The sequence below is a fragment of the Chenopodium album genome, chromosome 11 (genome assembly GCF_948465745.1).
Source record: "Chenopodium album chromosome 11, dcCheAlbu1.1, whole genome shotgun sequence".
Lineage (NCBI taxonomy): Eukaryota > Viridiplantae > Streptophyta > Magnoliopsida > Caryophyllales > Amaranthaceae > Chenopodium > Chenopodium album.
This window is the reverse complement of record NC_137844.1, coordinates 5,809,402-5,827,050: the sequence shown is the minus strand read 5'-3', so window position 1 is coordinate 5,827,050 and position 17,649 is coordinate 5,809,402. Positions and strand designations below refer to the sequence as shown.

Genomic DNA, 17,649 nt, shown 5'->3' with positions numbered 1-17,649 from the left:
CCAAGTAACAACCCGCGCATCAAACGGACTAAAAGGCTAGTTACAATAAAATGTGGGACATAGAAAATAGTTTCACAACACTATGTTGGTTTAGTTGATTTAACAAGATGTACCACCATTGTTTCAAAAAAAAAAAAATGTACCACCATAAAAGTTCAAGTTCTCTTCACCTAAAAACAAAATCATTTCATTAAAAATCAGTAAATTAATAAGAAATATAATAATAGAGAATTAATTAAAATAATTTTTGTTTAGTAAATTTTAGTTTAATAAAAATATTTTAATTTAGCAAAAATAATTTTAATTTGGAAAAAACGATTTCTGCAAAGTCACCTAAGTTGCTAGTTGCTAGCGTTAAGAGAAAGCCCATAAACAGAGTACGGAAGTGCGGACTAACAATTTAAATTGGAAAATTTGTCAGAAAAAACCTTTTAAAGCGATCTTTTTGTTGGAAAAAACCTTTTAAATTTTTTTTGGCAATCTAAAACCTGATTCTTGTTATGAAATATTGTGTGGATGACCATTATACTCCTTTATCATTCCGAAATATTCTAGATGTAGGGTTTATTCTTATCTAAACATATTTGTGGATGTCCATCCTGTATCATTCTAGAACTTTCTAGATTTTAGGGTTTATTATTCTCCAAGCAAACCCTATCAATTGTACTGTATATATATATATATATATATATATATATATATATATATATATATATATATATATATATATATATATATATATATATATATATATATATATATATATATATATATATATATATATATATATACCTTCATCATAAAAAATACAAGTAGAATATACAGATCAATTTCCTCTCAATCTCTTATATTTCTGCTTATTTTATAACACGTTATCAGCACCATTCCTACCAATTGAGCGAATGAGGGATATTAGCAATTGGAAAACAAATTAATTCGTATGAACTCTGCTTCAACGTTGCTTTTTCTTTGGTGAAAAAGGTTACTTCTATATTCCTTTTCTTTTCTTGAATTATGATATGATATTAAAGCTTTAATATATTGTAAATATGATTGCCCCAAATTATCGTTGAATTTGATCAGGTTATCCGTTATCATTGTGTAGTTTTCCAATGATATATAATTGAGTTTTATTACTTGCTAAGTTTACATAATTAGATTTTGTTAATTTAGTCCGCTATCTAATAACTTTTTTTTTTAGAAGAAATGTGAGCATATGCAAAATACTTTAATGGAGATACTATGATACTGGCTTATTAAATTAGTTATCTATGATGTCCGACACTCCGGCTAACTGTATAATACTTGTATATGATTGAAACTGCCTTATAACATCGGCCTACTTTATCTTCCTTTACTAGGTAGCCAATTATGAATATATAAGATTAAGATTTGATGAGAACAATAAATTAATTAGGCCCTTCATGAATTAATACCTAGAATTTAAAATTAATTTTGCTGGAAATTGTACTCTTAAGTAGCATATATGTAGTTTTACTATTTTTGATCAATAATTTGCTATATCTTGATTGATATGTAATCTTTGAATTACTATCTACCATAGATTTATAAATTATATTATTTTGATGATCTAATCTATATATACTTTTTAAATATTAACCATCTGGTTTACTAATACATTAAATTAATTAATTGAAGTATTATGCTATTGTAATACCCTATTTGTTTGTTCTAGTTAGTATAAGTTTTAAGAATTTTATCACGGTTCGGTATATATATATAAATTACAAAATAGGACTGAAGATATACTTTACACGGAGCACCATATTGTGATAAATATGTATTTACTTGTCTTATGGCCTAAGATCTTACTTGTGAAAGATAAGTACCGTATTTTTTTTGGTGATAATTTTGAAGAGTAAAAGATATATATTCTAGCTTGATTTTCCTAGTTGTCCTTACTTGTCTTACGGCCCAATGATTTACTTGATGATATTGTGTACTGCATTGAATGGAAAGAAACAATAACAGACTATAGAGAATTATCTCTAATTAATTTGCATCAAATACTAACATACTTTATATTACTTTTGTGAATTATATATACATGTTGTATGAATATCAACTTAGTTTATGCATGGTCACTAAAATAATACTATATATTAGACACCCCACACATGCTTAAACTGTGATTTGTGAGTTTAACAATTACATATTTATATTATGCATGGCTAATTTTAATAATGCATATGCATTACAGCTAAATATATATGATTCCGATTCCTTTTCACAAGCCTATGATGTTTGACTAGATGTCAACACTCTTTATTTTTCTAGTTGACCTCGAATTATGTTAATCACAATCTATCTTGTTTTTTCACCTGCAATGTTGAAACTCTTTTATTTTGTTAATTATATGGGAAAGGATTTGATTGATGAACAATAGTTTGTGATGACAATAATGACTATTACATTAGATACATTAGATATTTATGAAATGATCAATCTAGACATATATCATCTAGTAACTTGCAATCTAATACTGTATAATTACATATCCTTTTCCATTTTTGGGACTTGAAGTTTCAAATATTGTTCTTTAGTACGTTGTACTATCTCACGTACATGCATTATAATTGACATTAACTTGGTGTGTACCATATATGATCATATTGTCAATAAACATATAAGTGGAACCTATTATGAGACATACTGCCACTTTAATGTTGAAATAATTATTGATGTGTGTTTTGAATATGATTACATATATACTATTATACGTCTTAATGAAGTTGTATTATATAGGAATGTTGAATAAGTTGGACATGAAATACTCATACCTATAAAACATAAGTTCCTTTAATCTATGAAGGTTTACAAACCCGCAAAAGATAGTAATATGAAGATATTTATATGTGACTTAGAAATTTCTATTATTTTCACAATACTAATGTGATTTTATAAATATAGTGTCATGAGAAAGAATATACAAAGTTTTGAATAGTATATTATCAAACTCAAGGTCAAAATTGATGATTTATAAATTACTAGATTTACTCACTCCCAGAAGTGAATGAGAATTTGTATGACTGGAAAGAAGCATGTTTGCATGATGTTTTTGTTATCAAATCATTGAAAAGTTCAATAAGATTACAAACATTATTATATTTCAACTATTTGACCGAGAAATAATCATTATGAGTTTATGAAATACAACATGACATGAAATTGTGAGCAACGGATCAATAAAATAATTACATGATTTTACAAGAGAAATTTAACTTTGATTGATACATGATATTGCTAACTTAAAAGAGCAAGGAATTTAAAGATTGTTGGACTGTTTTTATACCCCCATATGCAAGATTAGGGGGAGATAGTGTTTATTCCATTATTTTTATGTAATTTTTGTACATGAATATATTGATGGTCAGTTTGGTACATACAATAGCCTAAATATTGATGATTTATTTAATAGTGGTGGCCACATGTGAATTAAATATTTTGAAATGATACCATCCTGAAGATGGATATAAATAAATTTCATTGTCATATTACTCATATACTAGTTGTACTGTAAATGCTCCAATTTACATTGATGTCCCTGAAGGACGACATCAATTGCTGATGAACCTATAGCACGCCTGAAGCGTGATAGATCAATAAGTTCTAAAGATGATTAAGTATCTTCGAAAAGGAAAGGAGCCACTATTGACAATGACAAATTTGAGGAAGTGATAAATCCCAATATATTTCTAGAAGAAATCACTTTAGTAAAGTTCATATGTTCTATAAAAGACTCCAGAAGAGTATGAAACGTCCAACAAGATTAACATGTATCAAGATTATAGTCAAAACTCTAGCAGAGTATGAGTAATTATTGAAATAATAATAAAATAAAAAAAAATAGTGATTGTCTTGCCAATTGTAAAAAGAACACATGTTGGTGTTTTAATATCACATCATATTCATGGCCATGCATAAAGTAAGTTTAATAGAGTGATCACTAGTATTGGAAAACTGACCAAAATTCAAATTTAGAGAAGTGATTGGATGTGATAATTAAATTAGGCCATCCGGGTTTAATAATTACCCGTTATGGAAACCTGAAGTTTCATTTGATAATGTGCTGACACTCTCTCAATGTTAGATATATGAAATGAATTGAATGTCAAGACATAACATTGAGATTGAGCTATATTTGAATTGTGATTCATAATAATTTGTGTTGATGAAAATTTCAAGAGTTAATAGGTTTGATTTCTTATATAAAAGAGTAATGGGTGACCAAAAGTTCACCAAAATAACTTATATATTATTGTCAACTATTAGGTGACCAGAAGCTCACCAAATACACCATTTAAGTCTTTAAAGATCCAGAAGATCACCACCTAGTAGAATTACAAGCAAGTGATTTATGCTTGTATAACAATTCTTTTGATTGGGGCTATTATATGTCAGCACATAAGAAATTGGAAAAGAAGGAAAAACGTACAACTGCACAACACATGTCTCCCCATTGATATTGTTTTTCCAGAAGATATAATGAAAAGGGTAATAATAGATACACATGCAATATGAAGTTAATGAAGAAATGATTTTTCATTGAAATTGTTCTCCAGAAGAGATAGAACTTCTTTATTACAAATCTTCTGGGAAATAAATTTTGATTGTCATCCTCCTAAGGAAGTGAATTTATTTAGTGCAAATTTGTCTACTAAGTTGGTATAGAATCAAACGCCCCTATAAATGAGATATTTTACCAACTTAGGGGGAGAATTGGAGTAAGTTGGCAAAAATTAATTAAACTGATGATCCCTATATAAATAATGGTAATTTGAAATGTTTTTTAGCCAACTTTCGTCCATATGCTATCAAGATATGTTGCACATTTATGATTTAATTTGTATTCAGTTATGACTCATGTTGCATAGCGTTGAATATACATTTTGGTCATATTAATTATGTGTATACATTGAGATAAAATCTTGCCAGTTGTACTTGAATCACTACACCTGAAGTGTATGATGTATATGATCGGTTCCAAAATAAAGATATGTTTAATAGATATGATATTTGGCAAGATAGTGCAGTTAACACTAATAGTGTAATAGTATATAAATATCATAGTGAATGAAATACCCTAAAAGTGGTATACATATCTGAATTATTGTAATAGATGGCCTATGATATAAGAAAAATTATGATGGTACCAATGAAAAATGTATTCAGATATCATTGTCAAAATAGCATGCAAATTAAAATTGTACCTTGAGGAATAATATGATGATACTGGTATATGATATGATGGAACCGATAAATAATGCATGTGCGTGATATAATGGACTAGTGAATAAGGGATCTGGAATATATGTCCATTTTAATGTCGACATAATGATAATAATAAAAGTTTATCATGGACCAGAAGTCCAAAGAAATATGGATTTTTAAAATCCACACTGTACAGTATCTTGCATTATTTCGAGTCTTATTTATATTCATATGCATGTGTGAGTCGTAGGTTATTGGATTATTCATTACATATGTTCGAAGTTGTAAATGCATTACTCATTGTATAATTTTTTAATTATGTTATCATATTTTTATATCTCATATTGCATGCTTTAAAATCTATATAATAATTGTGGTGTATGTCAATGTTCATTCAAAGTATATTAAGACATATTTACAACTCTGATGGAATATTAGAAAGAAATACTTATGTTCCAATGGGCTTATACTTGTGATGAAAATATTGATGATTGAATAGCATGTTATAAATCATGTAAGAAGAGTTCCTGAAGAACTTATGTACGACGTATTTAAATATTCAGCCCTGCAAAGTTTATATCTTGAATATTGCAATTCAATTATTATCAAACTCTTGATAAGTCAATGTGACTACTGACATCTCAACCTGAAGATTGAGCATATGAAAGTTAGTGAGAATTACTATTTGTATTTGCAAAAGAACTATCATGTCAATTATGAATATTCTAAAGAATATCAACGGGATACTTATATGTGAACTATTTTATTATGGTCTAGAAGAACCATGATAAATGTATATAATTACATGTGTTATATTAATTCATATGAAATTGAAGAATGACATTTATGATATCAAGTTTTGTCATCAAATTATTATTAATGAAGTTTGATCAAATAATGATCATCAATTTCTATCATTGACGACTTCCAGAAGAAGTCATAATCGTATTAATTTATTATTTAAATCAACTACTAAACAGATGAGATTTGAAATAATGATATTAGAGATAAACACATGTATGGTGAAATGAAGACATTTCACATGTTCACGTGATCGAAGACTTGAAGATCAATTTCAGTTTAGGAGGATCAAAGATCAACGAGTGATATTTTACTACATATGAGAAGATATCCAACATATTGGATTCATTGCTGTGACACTAGAAGATATGAAGTTATGTATTCATCAGGGGGAGAAAATACGCGCTGCACTCTTTTTCCCTTGACCATGGTTTTGTCCCACATTGGGTTTTCCTGGTAAGGTTTTTAATGAGGCAGTCTCGAGCGTATTACGAAGAATGTTGTACTCTTTTTCCTTCATTAGGTTTTTATCCCACAGGGTTTTTCCTAATAAGGTTTTAACGAGGCACAGTCTTCGATAATGGACATCCAAGGGGGAGTGTTATGAAATATTGTGTGGATGACCATTATACTCCTTTATCATTCCGAAATATTCTAGATGTAGGGTTTATTCTTATCTAAACATATTTGTGGATGTCCATCCTGTATCATTCTAGAACTTTCTAGATTTTAGGGTTTATTATTCTCCAAGCAAACCCTATCAATTGTACTATATATATATATATATATATATATATATACCTTCATCATAAAAAATACAAGTAGAATATACAGATCAATTTCCTCTCAATCTCTTATATTTCTGCTTATTTTATAACAATTCTAATTTTTTTTTTGTTGAAGACAAGCAAAAAACTCTAATTACCCTTATTATCCTCTAATTTTCCTTAATTACCCTTTTATCTCTCAATTAATTATTTAAAATTATATTAACTAAAAAAACATAAAAACACCCAAACCCCCACCACACCACCAACCAGCCACCCCCTCCCCTGCAGCAGCCGCGGTGGCCATAACCCCCTACCCCGTGCCGGCGCCGATCGATGCCGCTCCTACTCCCGCCGTCACCCTCCCCCTACCCCCTAAACCACCACCCTTAATATTCCTTTCCTTTGGAAATGAATCAGCCTCGAAACCCCCCTACTCTAAAAATCCCCAAATTCTCAATCATTGCTCCCAAAACAAAATCAGAACAAGATCCTTAAGAGAGGCAAAGAATTAAAGGCCAGATTACTGTTTGTGTAGCGAAGAATATCTTGATTTAGGGTTACAGATGTGCTCCACCAATCAATTAGGTCCAGATGCGGATGTTGTTCAGAACCAAACTTCGCTGGTGGCCTTGGTGGCGTGTTGTGTCGGATTTGGGGGTTTTTTGGCTGAGAATTTGAGGAGAGAAGGTTAGATTTTTGGGGCGTTGTATTGCGTGGGCGTTGGAGCGAGGATGAGAGTTGCCGGCAGGGATGGGGGAAGCTGCTGGGCGTCGCCGGCCACCAGGGGTGGCTAGGTCGGGGATCAGGGGCTGGCTGGATCAGTTTTATTTTTTTAATTAATATAATTTTTAAATAATTGAGAGTTAAAAGGATAATTAGGAAAAATTAGAGAATAATTAGGGTAATTAGAGTTTTTGGTTGTCTTCAATAAAAAAAAAATTTGAAATCAAGTTTTAGATTGCCAAAAAAATTTTAAAAAGTTTTTTTCATAAAAAAAGTGCTTTAATAGGTTTTTTTTGACAAATTTTCCATTTAAATTCCTAATTATCTAGGTTCCAAGAGAAGCTTAAACATATACAGTATTTATGTTTTAGAGAGAGAGGCTGCTTTCTCTCTAGAATCCCCTTCTTCAGCCTTGTTGATTTTTTTCCTTCTCCTTGTCATAGAAAGGTAGATCTACATTTTTTCTCCTTGAATTCCGTCATCATCACCGCCATTGTTTCAACTTTCGCCCTCCGATTTAAACTCGGACCTCGACCCTTGCCGCTAGTTGCATGCAGCTGCTTCCAGTGCCTTGGTCATTATCGTCTTGCCTTTGATGGTGGTCGTTAGAGTGGGAGAGTCTCAATATTCGGTAGGTGCTGTAAAGAAACGTTTGAGTGAGAGAGTCTCAATATTCGGTGCTGCGCGGTTCCATCTAGAGGCAAACGTGGTTCTTGTTGCTGGACAAAAGCGTTTAGGTTTTGACATTCTTTGCCTTTATTTGTTTTTCTTGTTAATTTTCTAATATATCAACTTCTTGTTGCTTGTGACCCTTTGTTAATTACTCTAAATTATATATTCAATTTGCATAATATGAGATTTGAAGGGTGAAATTCTCACAAGTCCGCTTCTTTTAATCTTCACGATGATGGATTTTCAATAAATTGTGTGTTTGTGATTGTAATTCTTTCATATTGTTCAACATTTGTAGCATTTAATGTTTTTTGCTGTTATGCTTTGCTATGTTATTTTTTGGTGAATGGAGTTGTGTAAATTGGTTGGTTATGTTAGAAAATTTGGGTGTTTAACTCTCTACTTATTTGCAATTCAAATTAAAATTTTAGATTATTAATAAGAAGTATTAAACATATGTATCATCACAATCTTATTGTTAAAAAAACATGACACAACATGACAACGATTAACTACACCCGTTAAACAAGTTTAGGTCAAGAATGCATTTGCTGTTCGCGAGTCTTTGAGATCGAGAGGTATGAGCCTTGACGTTATTTGCCCTTGTTGTGGGGAGCATGATGAAACTCTTATGCATGCTCTTTTTCTATGTAAAGAAGCTAAACTTGTGTGGTATGCTTCTCCTCTTCGTTTAGACACATCTGTTGGTCTGAATTTGTCTTTTAAAGACTTCTGTTGTTTACTTGCTGCTAAGTTAAAGGATAAAATCTGGTGGGACTTGTTCTGGGGGTTGCTTTGGGGGTTTGGTTAAAGCGAAACGCTTGGTTTTTTGAGAAGAAAAAGGTTATGATTGTGGATGTTACTAAGCACGCTGCTGCTTTTATTGATGAGTATGTGAAGGCAAATGAGCCTTTACCTTCTGATCTGCGTACCAAGGATATTGTGACTGCCGTTTGGTCCCCTCCTCCTGTTGGGACTGTCAAGATCAATTCAGATGCAGCCTGCTTCCCTGATGGTGTGTCTGGCTTGGGTGGTGTTATGAGGAACGAGGTTGGTGACGTGCTGGCTGCTACCTGCTGTTCTTATGAGAATATTTCTGATGTTCTTCTTGCAGAAGCTCTTGGTGCTAGTCATGCTTTGGAAGCTGGTTTCACAAACCTATTTTAGAGCTGGACAACCTTAATCTCTTCAATTCTCTGAAGAATGGAATTCGTGCTAACAGTGAGGTTGGAATTGTGTTAAATGATATTTTTCAGCTTGCTAAATCTTGTTCTAGGCTTGTCTTTTCCTTTGTTAGAAGAGATGGTAATAGAGTTGCTCATAAACTTGCTAATATGAGCAGAAATTTTGATGGCTTTAGGGTTTGGATCAATGAGATCCCTTCCCCTGCTACTGCTTTTGTACTCTCTGATATTTCTTAACCTATTTTATTTGGTTACTTTCTGTCCAAAAAAAAAAAAAAAAAAAAGAATGCATGCAAGATTGGCTTAATGGGGTTGATATGATAAGCTCGTCTAATACATTGGAAACGATCTGAGTCTTTTTAAATTTTAAACCTTATATAAAGTATAAAATTAAAATTAGTCCATGGTTTCTGAAAAAAAAAATACTCTGTACATAATAAACAAGGTGAAATTTGTGGTAAAGCACTCCATTTATAAGCTAAATATATACGAAGTATATGTTATTCTTTGCATCATGTAATTATTCATTTAGCAAATAGTTTGTGTCCAACTGTTAATATTCTTATGGCTATTTATGTACATTACAGTTTGCAATGGAGAACCAAAGAAACAAAAATTCAGAAGCCGCCACCAGTCTACCAGAGGAAATATGGACAGATATCCTTACGAGACTCCCGGCGAAAACCCTTGTAAGATACATGCTTGTCTGCAAGTGTTGGTGCTCTATCATCTCATTCATCAACAACAAAGATTTTGTTTCAAAGCATTCAAACCTTTTTAACACCAACCAAAGCAATGAGCTACTTACAATTGAAAGAACCGAAAAAAACAATGTTGTTAAGGAGGTAATAAGATTCCGGAAAAGTAGTTCATTTAAGAGTATATCTGTGAAGACTATATACTTAAGTGAAGGGATCATGGTCAAGGGTTATACGAATGGGGTGTTCTTGATGGGTAGATTGGACTCCCCTCTTGTTTTTCACCTATGGAACCCTAGCATTAATAAGTTTGCATCAATTCCTGAATGTCCTTTTCTAAGAAATGAACTTAGTTTTTCTTCTTCTTTTAGTTTTGATTCTTTGTTAGATGATTTTAAAGTGGTCATTGTTAAGACTTCGCCTAGGCTAATTTTTAGTCAAGTTCCTAACTCGATTGCAATTTTTTCAATAAGAACCGGCCTATGGAGTCTTAAGCTATTGGAGGATGTGGGAGATTGGTGGCTAATTAAGGGGAACCCACTTTTCTCCAAAGGGACTTTGAATTGGCTGGCACGCGATGGAAGGGTAGAACACGGTAGTGGGAGACTTACCCATATTGCGTCATTTGACTTCGGTACTGAGGCATTTACCTTTGTTAAATTGCCAGAGGATGGAACAGGGGAGAGGGAAAAGTCTCTACGATTTATCTTCCTTCTTGGAGGATCAGTAGGTCTTTTTGATGTTTCGCCTTGGCAAAACAGCATATGGGTGCTAGATAACAAGGATGCACAAGAGACATGGACTAACTGGTTTTCAACAAATTCATCTCATGGTTCGTACGAGTTTTTCCAACACCATGGCTGTAATATTAGTCACTTGTGCTATGTTGAGAAGACCAGCAAGTTTTTCATGTTGATAGAGAGAAAAACAAAGTCCTATGATCTCAAAAATCATCAGATTGTCGTTCTAAGAACATCTAAATGTCTAATGGTACTTGTGTAAGCTATACCAGTTAGGCTTTACAATTGTTGTAAGGATTATTGAACTTGTTTAATGATGCTCCAATCTGATGTTGATTTAGCAAGCTTCTGTTTCAATATATTGTGCATGCTTTACTTAATACTTATCTCATTGCTGTTAAGTGCTAACAAACTGCCATACATAGTGTTAGAAATTTTCCATCTTTTGCAATTACAGTCTTCATTCATGTAATCCATTATTGAATTTCTCATCCATCTTATGCTAATGAATAAGGCAAAAATTTAATTATGTGATCTCTAAGTTGGAATACTGGAAATTGTACAAGAGTTAACCAAATCATTACCTCTGATTTGATTAAAATGTTAATGAGCATAATACTATCTCAAGATCCCAGCAAGATTCGAAAATACAATTTGCAATAAAAACACAACATTAAAACTGGACACATTTAATACAACTTATTGACTTATTCTAAAGATTGATAACTGAAAATGATGCAGAGTCATCTACTACTATTGAAACACTCTTCCCATTAACATTAAGGCCCTGTTTGTTTTAATGGAAAACATTTTTAGTGGAAAATTAGTTTTCATGGAAAACATATTTTCAAGGAAAAACACAATTACAAATTAGTTTTCCTTTGTTTGGTTGCATACAAGAAAAGTTCAAGAAAAATAAAAAATAGGAGTGGAAATGTAAGGATGAATGAGAGGGAAGTAAAAAAAGGAGATACGGAGAAGAGAGAAAAATGTGACTTCCCTTGTTTTGGGAAGGAAAATGTTTTCCATCATTAAGGGTGGAATTTTCCACCCTTGGAAAATTTGTTTTCCACCCTTTAACAAACCAAAAAAAGGAAAATGGGTAAAAAAATGGAAAAATCATTTTCCATGAAAACCTTTTCCATTAAACCAAACAGGGTCTAACATGTACCAATTCAGTTATTTCCTTGTTTATATCCTCCAAGCAACACTAAGCTTTCTTTATAAGTATCCATAAATTCGATTATCTGCCTATCATGTCTTCCAAGATTCTTTAATTGTTGATTTTTGAAGTCATATGAGAACACCTGCCTCGATTTTCCATAGAACAATAATTCAGCATTCTCCCTCAAGCACAAGAATTTGTGAACGCGAAGATTCACACTAAACAGTTTTGTCCAAGAATAATGACCATTTGCGCCATAAACATCCCTCACCCAAACATAAACCTGCTGAAATGTAAAATAAAAGTCTATAATTGCCAGCTTTTTATCCACAACTGTTGGACATCTCTTTGGTGGCTGCTTCCCGCCTTCTTCGAGTTCAAGATTAGGCAATTTTACGCAAGTAAAAGCCTCACTTGATACATTAAAACACAATAGATGTGAATACCTTGCTCGTCTTTTCATATCATCACTAGCAAGCCAATAAATTGCACCTTCAAAATTCGTTGTGGACGAGAAATTCTTCAAATAAAGCTTAGGAATAGTTGGATATGATCTCCTGTGAATATTGTACTTTAGTGAAGACCATAAACCTGCTCTTAGTCTATAAACCTTACTTTTCGAATAGTTGGACCGCGTATCAACAGCAACAATCTTATAATCATCACTCACATGATCATAACCAAACCCGAAATTTGTACTAGTACAAAATCTCTCTTTAGTTAAAGGAACTTCAAAAACTTTTCGAATTGAAGGATTCCACAATAAAATCCGTAATTGTCCACAATTAATACGCTTATTACGTGTGTGTATTAGTAACACCCCATCAACATAGCCTACTAAATGGCAATCATCCGTGCTTAGGTACGCGATTTCTTCATACGTCCTAGGGACAACTACTTGTTCCTTCAACACCCCATCAACATAACCCACTTTTAAATAGCGGGTATCATCAAGGTCCGCCACTTTGGTTAATCTATCTACATGTCGAACAACCATATGTTTCTTCCAAGAATTACATTCACGCGACAACACGAACTTGTTCTCAATATTGTTCTTGTAAGAATGAAGGTGTAATTGAGCTATATTCAGATTATAGGAGATAATAGAGTTCCAAGATTTACAAACACACCTAATAATCAAAAGAGTTTTTACTGGAACCCTAGCCAATACTTCTGCCAATATTTCTTGAGGGAAAAAGTGCAACATTATCTTGTGTTTTCTTTTCTTTGGAGGAAGATTGCAGAATTGATTACAATTTTCTTTCCTAAAAAAAGAAATTTACAATTTTCTCTTATTGATAATTGAGGGTAAAATAAACCCAAATCAGTCTACAAAAGGTTTAACAACCCACCAACAACAACAAACAATAAGAGATCGAAATTAGAGAGCAAAAGAGAAGAATTCACCCAAAAATAGCAGTTCTGTCTGAAGCAGATTCTGACCAAACCAGACCTCAAAACGACGATTCAATCGTCCAAAATGAAGCCCTTGATGTCAGGAGTAAGCTGTCAAAATTTGGGGACGATCCGACGGTGAAATTTCCGGTGACGGACAAATCTCTAAAAGCTGTCCCTGAAAATCCGAAAACCATCTTCTCTCAAAAACCCTCACTTTGTGTGTGTTTTTGTTCTGAAATTTACAATTTTCTAGGATGATAAGGGAAGTACATACATACACACAAGTTGTAAAGCGTACGGAATATGATTGTAGAATAAAGTTTTAATTTTCTTCGTCCTTAAGTTGCCCTTTATTTAGCAAGATTTTAACACTTGGGCGCTTTAAGTAAGGAATTATCTTTATCTATTCACATCTAACCCTTGTATGGTAACCAGAATAGCCTTATCTCTAATTTTAACTTTTTTTTTTCCTTTTTTATTTGGTACTCCTAATTTTGCATAATTATTATCACAAAATTCATTGTAAACACTTTTAGTGATATACATTAAGGAAAAATGTAACCATGTAAGATAAAAAAGATTTGTCGATAACAATATTTTCAAAAATATTTTCTTTTTATGATTTTTAATCTAGATTTTTGGGTGAGATACTCTAAACAACATAGAAAAAACTAAAAAGTAATCTTAAGGATAGATGGGTCACTTACTTGAGGTAAAAAATTAAATAAAAAAAAAAAAGACTTTTGGTTTGGAAGTTGGTATAGTCCGTTTGGATTGGATCACTTTTGAAGTAAGAAGTCACTTGATAAATTCATAAAATTTTCAAATTCATTATCGATTACTACATACTACTCCGTGTAAACCAACAAAGAATCAATCAAAAAGGGACCTTCCACCAGGCCTGGCCTCTGGTAAATAATTGTAATTAAATAGTTAATGAACTTATTTTATCTATAAAATATTAGAACGTACTCGTAGTGATTAATTTCTTTTTTTTTTTTTTTTAATAGCACACAATGATTAATTTTGAGCAAGAGGTAAGAAATTCAAATCCCAACCCTCTAAATTTCTTGCCAAGATCCGCCACTTGAACCGATAAAGATTGAAATCCTCCAAGAACGCAATTATTAATGAGCCCGTTTTGTAAGGCCCTAGTTTGAGAAGCCATAACAAAAGAAAAAGGCCCAGATATAAAACGTTGAACTCGGTGCGAATTCATGGTGTTGGTGTCTCCGCGCTTTTGCCAACCCAGCCACGCTTCAGAGGAATCAGAGGAAGAGAGAGAGCAGAAATTGATGCAATTTTCTTCACTATTTTCAAAATTTATAGTTTAATTTCAAGATTTTTTTTTATTGAATAGTAATTTGGGGATTTTTGAGAGAGAAGAAATGGGAACCCCAGAACCCAGCATCGACGATTTGTTCGAGTCGAAGAAGAGAATCAGGAATCCTTTAGTCCCAATTGGTAAAAGTTTCTATCTTTCAATCTCAATATTTTCGTTTGATTACCATATTGTATCCTTAAATTTCATTTCTTGGGCTTTTCCCCTTAATTATAGCCTTGATTATCCAGCTGAATTTACTTGGTTTGATAAAATAATTGGAAATTTTGATGTTTAGGTCTTTTGTGATGGGAGTTGTGCGGGTGAATGTTAATTTTGCTTTAATATGATGATAGCGAGAACAAAAAAAAAAAAAAAAAAAAAAAAAAAAAAAAAAAAAAAAATTGCAAATGGGGGTTTGAGATTGAGCTTTTAGATCTTTAAAATTAGGAATCAGGAAGAATGGCATTAAACAGCATATTCTGTTTAAGGTTTTATTCTTGGTTTTCAATGGAGGGTTATTGATTGTAGATGATTTTCGGAAGGGAATTTAATAATATAAGATGAAAATATTGGGATTGCTCGTAATTTTGCTTAATACTTGGTCAATTGTTATAGAGAATTGCCTAAGGATGATGGTGGATTTTGGTTGGAGATCATTCATTATTGGGCCGGTTTGAGGTTGTGATTAATGGAGTTGCTGAGGTTTGAGAATGATGATGGGAGTTTAATATTCGAATTGTTGGTATGTAACTTTGATATGTTAATACTTTTTGGAGTGGAATGGAGTGTCATATGTGATAGGTTTATACTCTTTATATCTGTAGTGTTTGGTTAGGTTTCTAATGGAAGAAAGGAAGGGTGTGTAGTGTTTGGTTGTGACTTGTGAGGCTCGGCTAGTGTTTGTAGAATCATTTGGAGTAGAGATAACATCATTTTTCTGTCAACACTTGCCATACATTCATTTGGGAAGTTTTATAAATGGCTTTCCTGTTTTATATTTGTTCTCTTTTTGACCTTTTATTTGCTCTTCCTCGGAATTCCTTTCTAATTAGGTTTATACAGGATTAGTTTATTTAGGTAGCTGAATGGTTAAACAAGGTTTGCTTAGAATATTATTCTGATTCAGAGTACAATTCTTCCATCATGTGATCTAGTATACTAGTCTCCTTGTGTGAAGTGGAAGATAACAGCGTGCCAAAAGTGAATTGGAAAAAAATTCAGTGTTTATGATTGTACGGGGAATAGGCCATGCTTACATCAATTTGAATTCAGCTGCTCTTCTTTTGTGAGTTCATTACCATGTATGCCACAAAGATGAGTGAAAGAATGACTTGAAGATGAGAGTGTTAACTATCCTGAGACATAACTGGGACACTGAACATTATGTATGTACTTTAGTGTTCCATAAATATATGTAAATGACTATAGGTTCTAGCTTGACTAGTAGTAGGGTATAAAGAAGAGCTAGGAGAGAACATCATTTGCTGATGATCATGGAGTTGCGATCCCCACAGTTCTTATGTCAAGTGTTCACTTCTTGAAACAATCCTGGTTGATTCATCTATTTATTGTTTGGTTTTCACCCCTCCTCTCCAACCCAGGGGCATAAGATTTGTTTTCAATTTATGAATGGATTTGAACATTCACCTGTTCAGCTGTGATTCAAGTGACTAGACCACCAATATTGCTTGTTGTATTGTATTGTCAATGCCCCTCTTTCAACTTATCTTTCTAATTTTACCTATATGTTATGCTCTACTAGTTCTTTATGTATTTATCAGCTAATAGATGAATTAAACATCAAAAATTATTTACAACTGCTAATTCAAATGTCCATTACAAGTTTATGACAGTACATGCCTGCTAAATATAATTTTACAATCGTAATTATTTAAAAATAAGATTTTCATTGGATCAAAAGATTAATATGCAACACTGGATTGGTGATTAAAATTGTGTGTAATAATCTCTTACACCAATAGGGAGGATGGAGTCATTTTTGTTGATCCTTTTTAATTCCTATTTAAAAACTTGTTAGATGACTTGAATGCTTCATAAATGGAGAGCAATGCTTAGGATTGTGTTTTGTGTTCCTTTTGGCCTGATTTCTATTCTTCCTGAAACAACGGTAGATTATGGAGCTACAGTATTGTAGGTTGGAGTTGTGTATAGAATATTGACTATAGATATTAATGCTTGCCTTAACTTTAAGTGACTTGATTCATGGTTTAATTTTCAGGTGCATTATTGACCGCTGGAGTCCTTACAGCCGGCTTAATAAGTTTTAGGCAAGGAAATTCACAATTGGGTCAGAAACTTATGAGAGCCCGTGTGGTAGTTCAAGGTGCAACTGTTGCCCTTATGGTCGGCACAGCTAGCTATTATGGCGAAAGCTTCCCCAAATTTCCGAAATTTCCCGGCCTTTGAGGTATATGAAACTGCAGCATTCTGCCCTTGACATTTTAAGATACCTTGATTGGAATGATTTGGTGATACCAAGGACAGTCGATTATCAGGCCTAATTGCTGCTCTTCTATCTTCAAATACCTGAGTTGCTCTCAAGGAAAAGTACATGTGTGCAGCATTGCATCTTTTAAATTTTGATTGTAAGAGGACTAATAATAGTATTACTGATAGATTTATCCCCAATTCCGGGAGTAAAAGTATGGTAGGCACAGGTTGATCACAACAGGCTTGTAATAAAATAGGGAGAAATATTTCTACTAGGTGCCAAATTTTGACCCTTTAAATCTTACACTTGATAAGTTTTTTTTTTTTTTTTTTTTTTTTTTTTTTTTTTTTTTTTTTTTTTTTTTGGGAATCTTTGTGGTGAAATGATTGTGCCGTGCTCACGATTCTCACATTCTGTTTTTAGTATGGGGCACATTTTATTTTGTGTGTGTGCGTGCGCTTTGTGGTTGAGCTATTGTTACATGTAAGAA

The 17,649-nt window shown here is 32.5% G+C and overlaps 2 protein-coding genes across 3 annotated transcripts; one reads left to right on the top strand and one right to left on the bottom strand.

The window, feature by feature from the left end:
- The first annotated feature begins 7,094 nt into the window (after positions 1–7,094).
- Positions 7,095–11,177, top strand: LOC145568361 (F-box/kelch-repeat protein At3g23880-like). Of its 2 annotated transcripts, none has more exons than XM_081627792.1 (2): positions 7,095–9,424; positions 9,970–11,177. In XM_081627792.1, exon 2 carries the CDS (start codon positions 9,976–9,978, stop codon positions 11,080–11,082), a length of 1,107 nt encoding a protein of 368 aa, XP_081483918.1. In that variant the 5' UTR covers positions 7,095–9,424; positions 9,970–9,975; the 3' UTR covers positions 11,083–11,177. The 2 variants fall into 2 exon arrangements, with proteins under 2 accessions (XP_081483918.1, XP_081483917.1); XM_081627791.1 differs by having other exon boundaries at positions 7,098–8,263.
- Positions 11,178–11,995: 818 nt separating this feature from the next.
- Positions 11,996–13,192, bottom strand: LOC145566139 (putative F-box protein At3g16210). Its single transcript, XM_081625667.1, has one exon. The coding sequence runs from the start codon at positions 13,190–13,192 to the stop codon at positions 11,996–11,998; it is 1,197 nt and encodes a 398-aa protein (XP_081481793.1).
- Between the last annotated feature and the right edge of the window lie 4,457 nt (positions 13,193–17,649).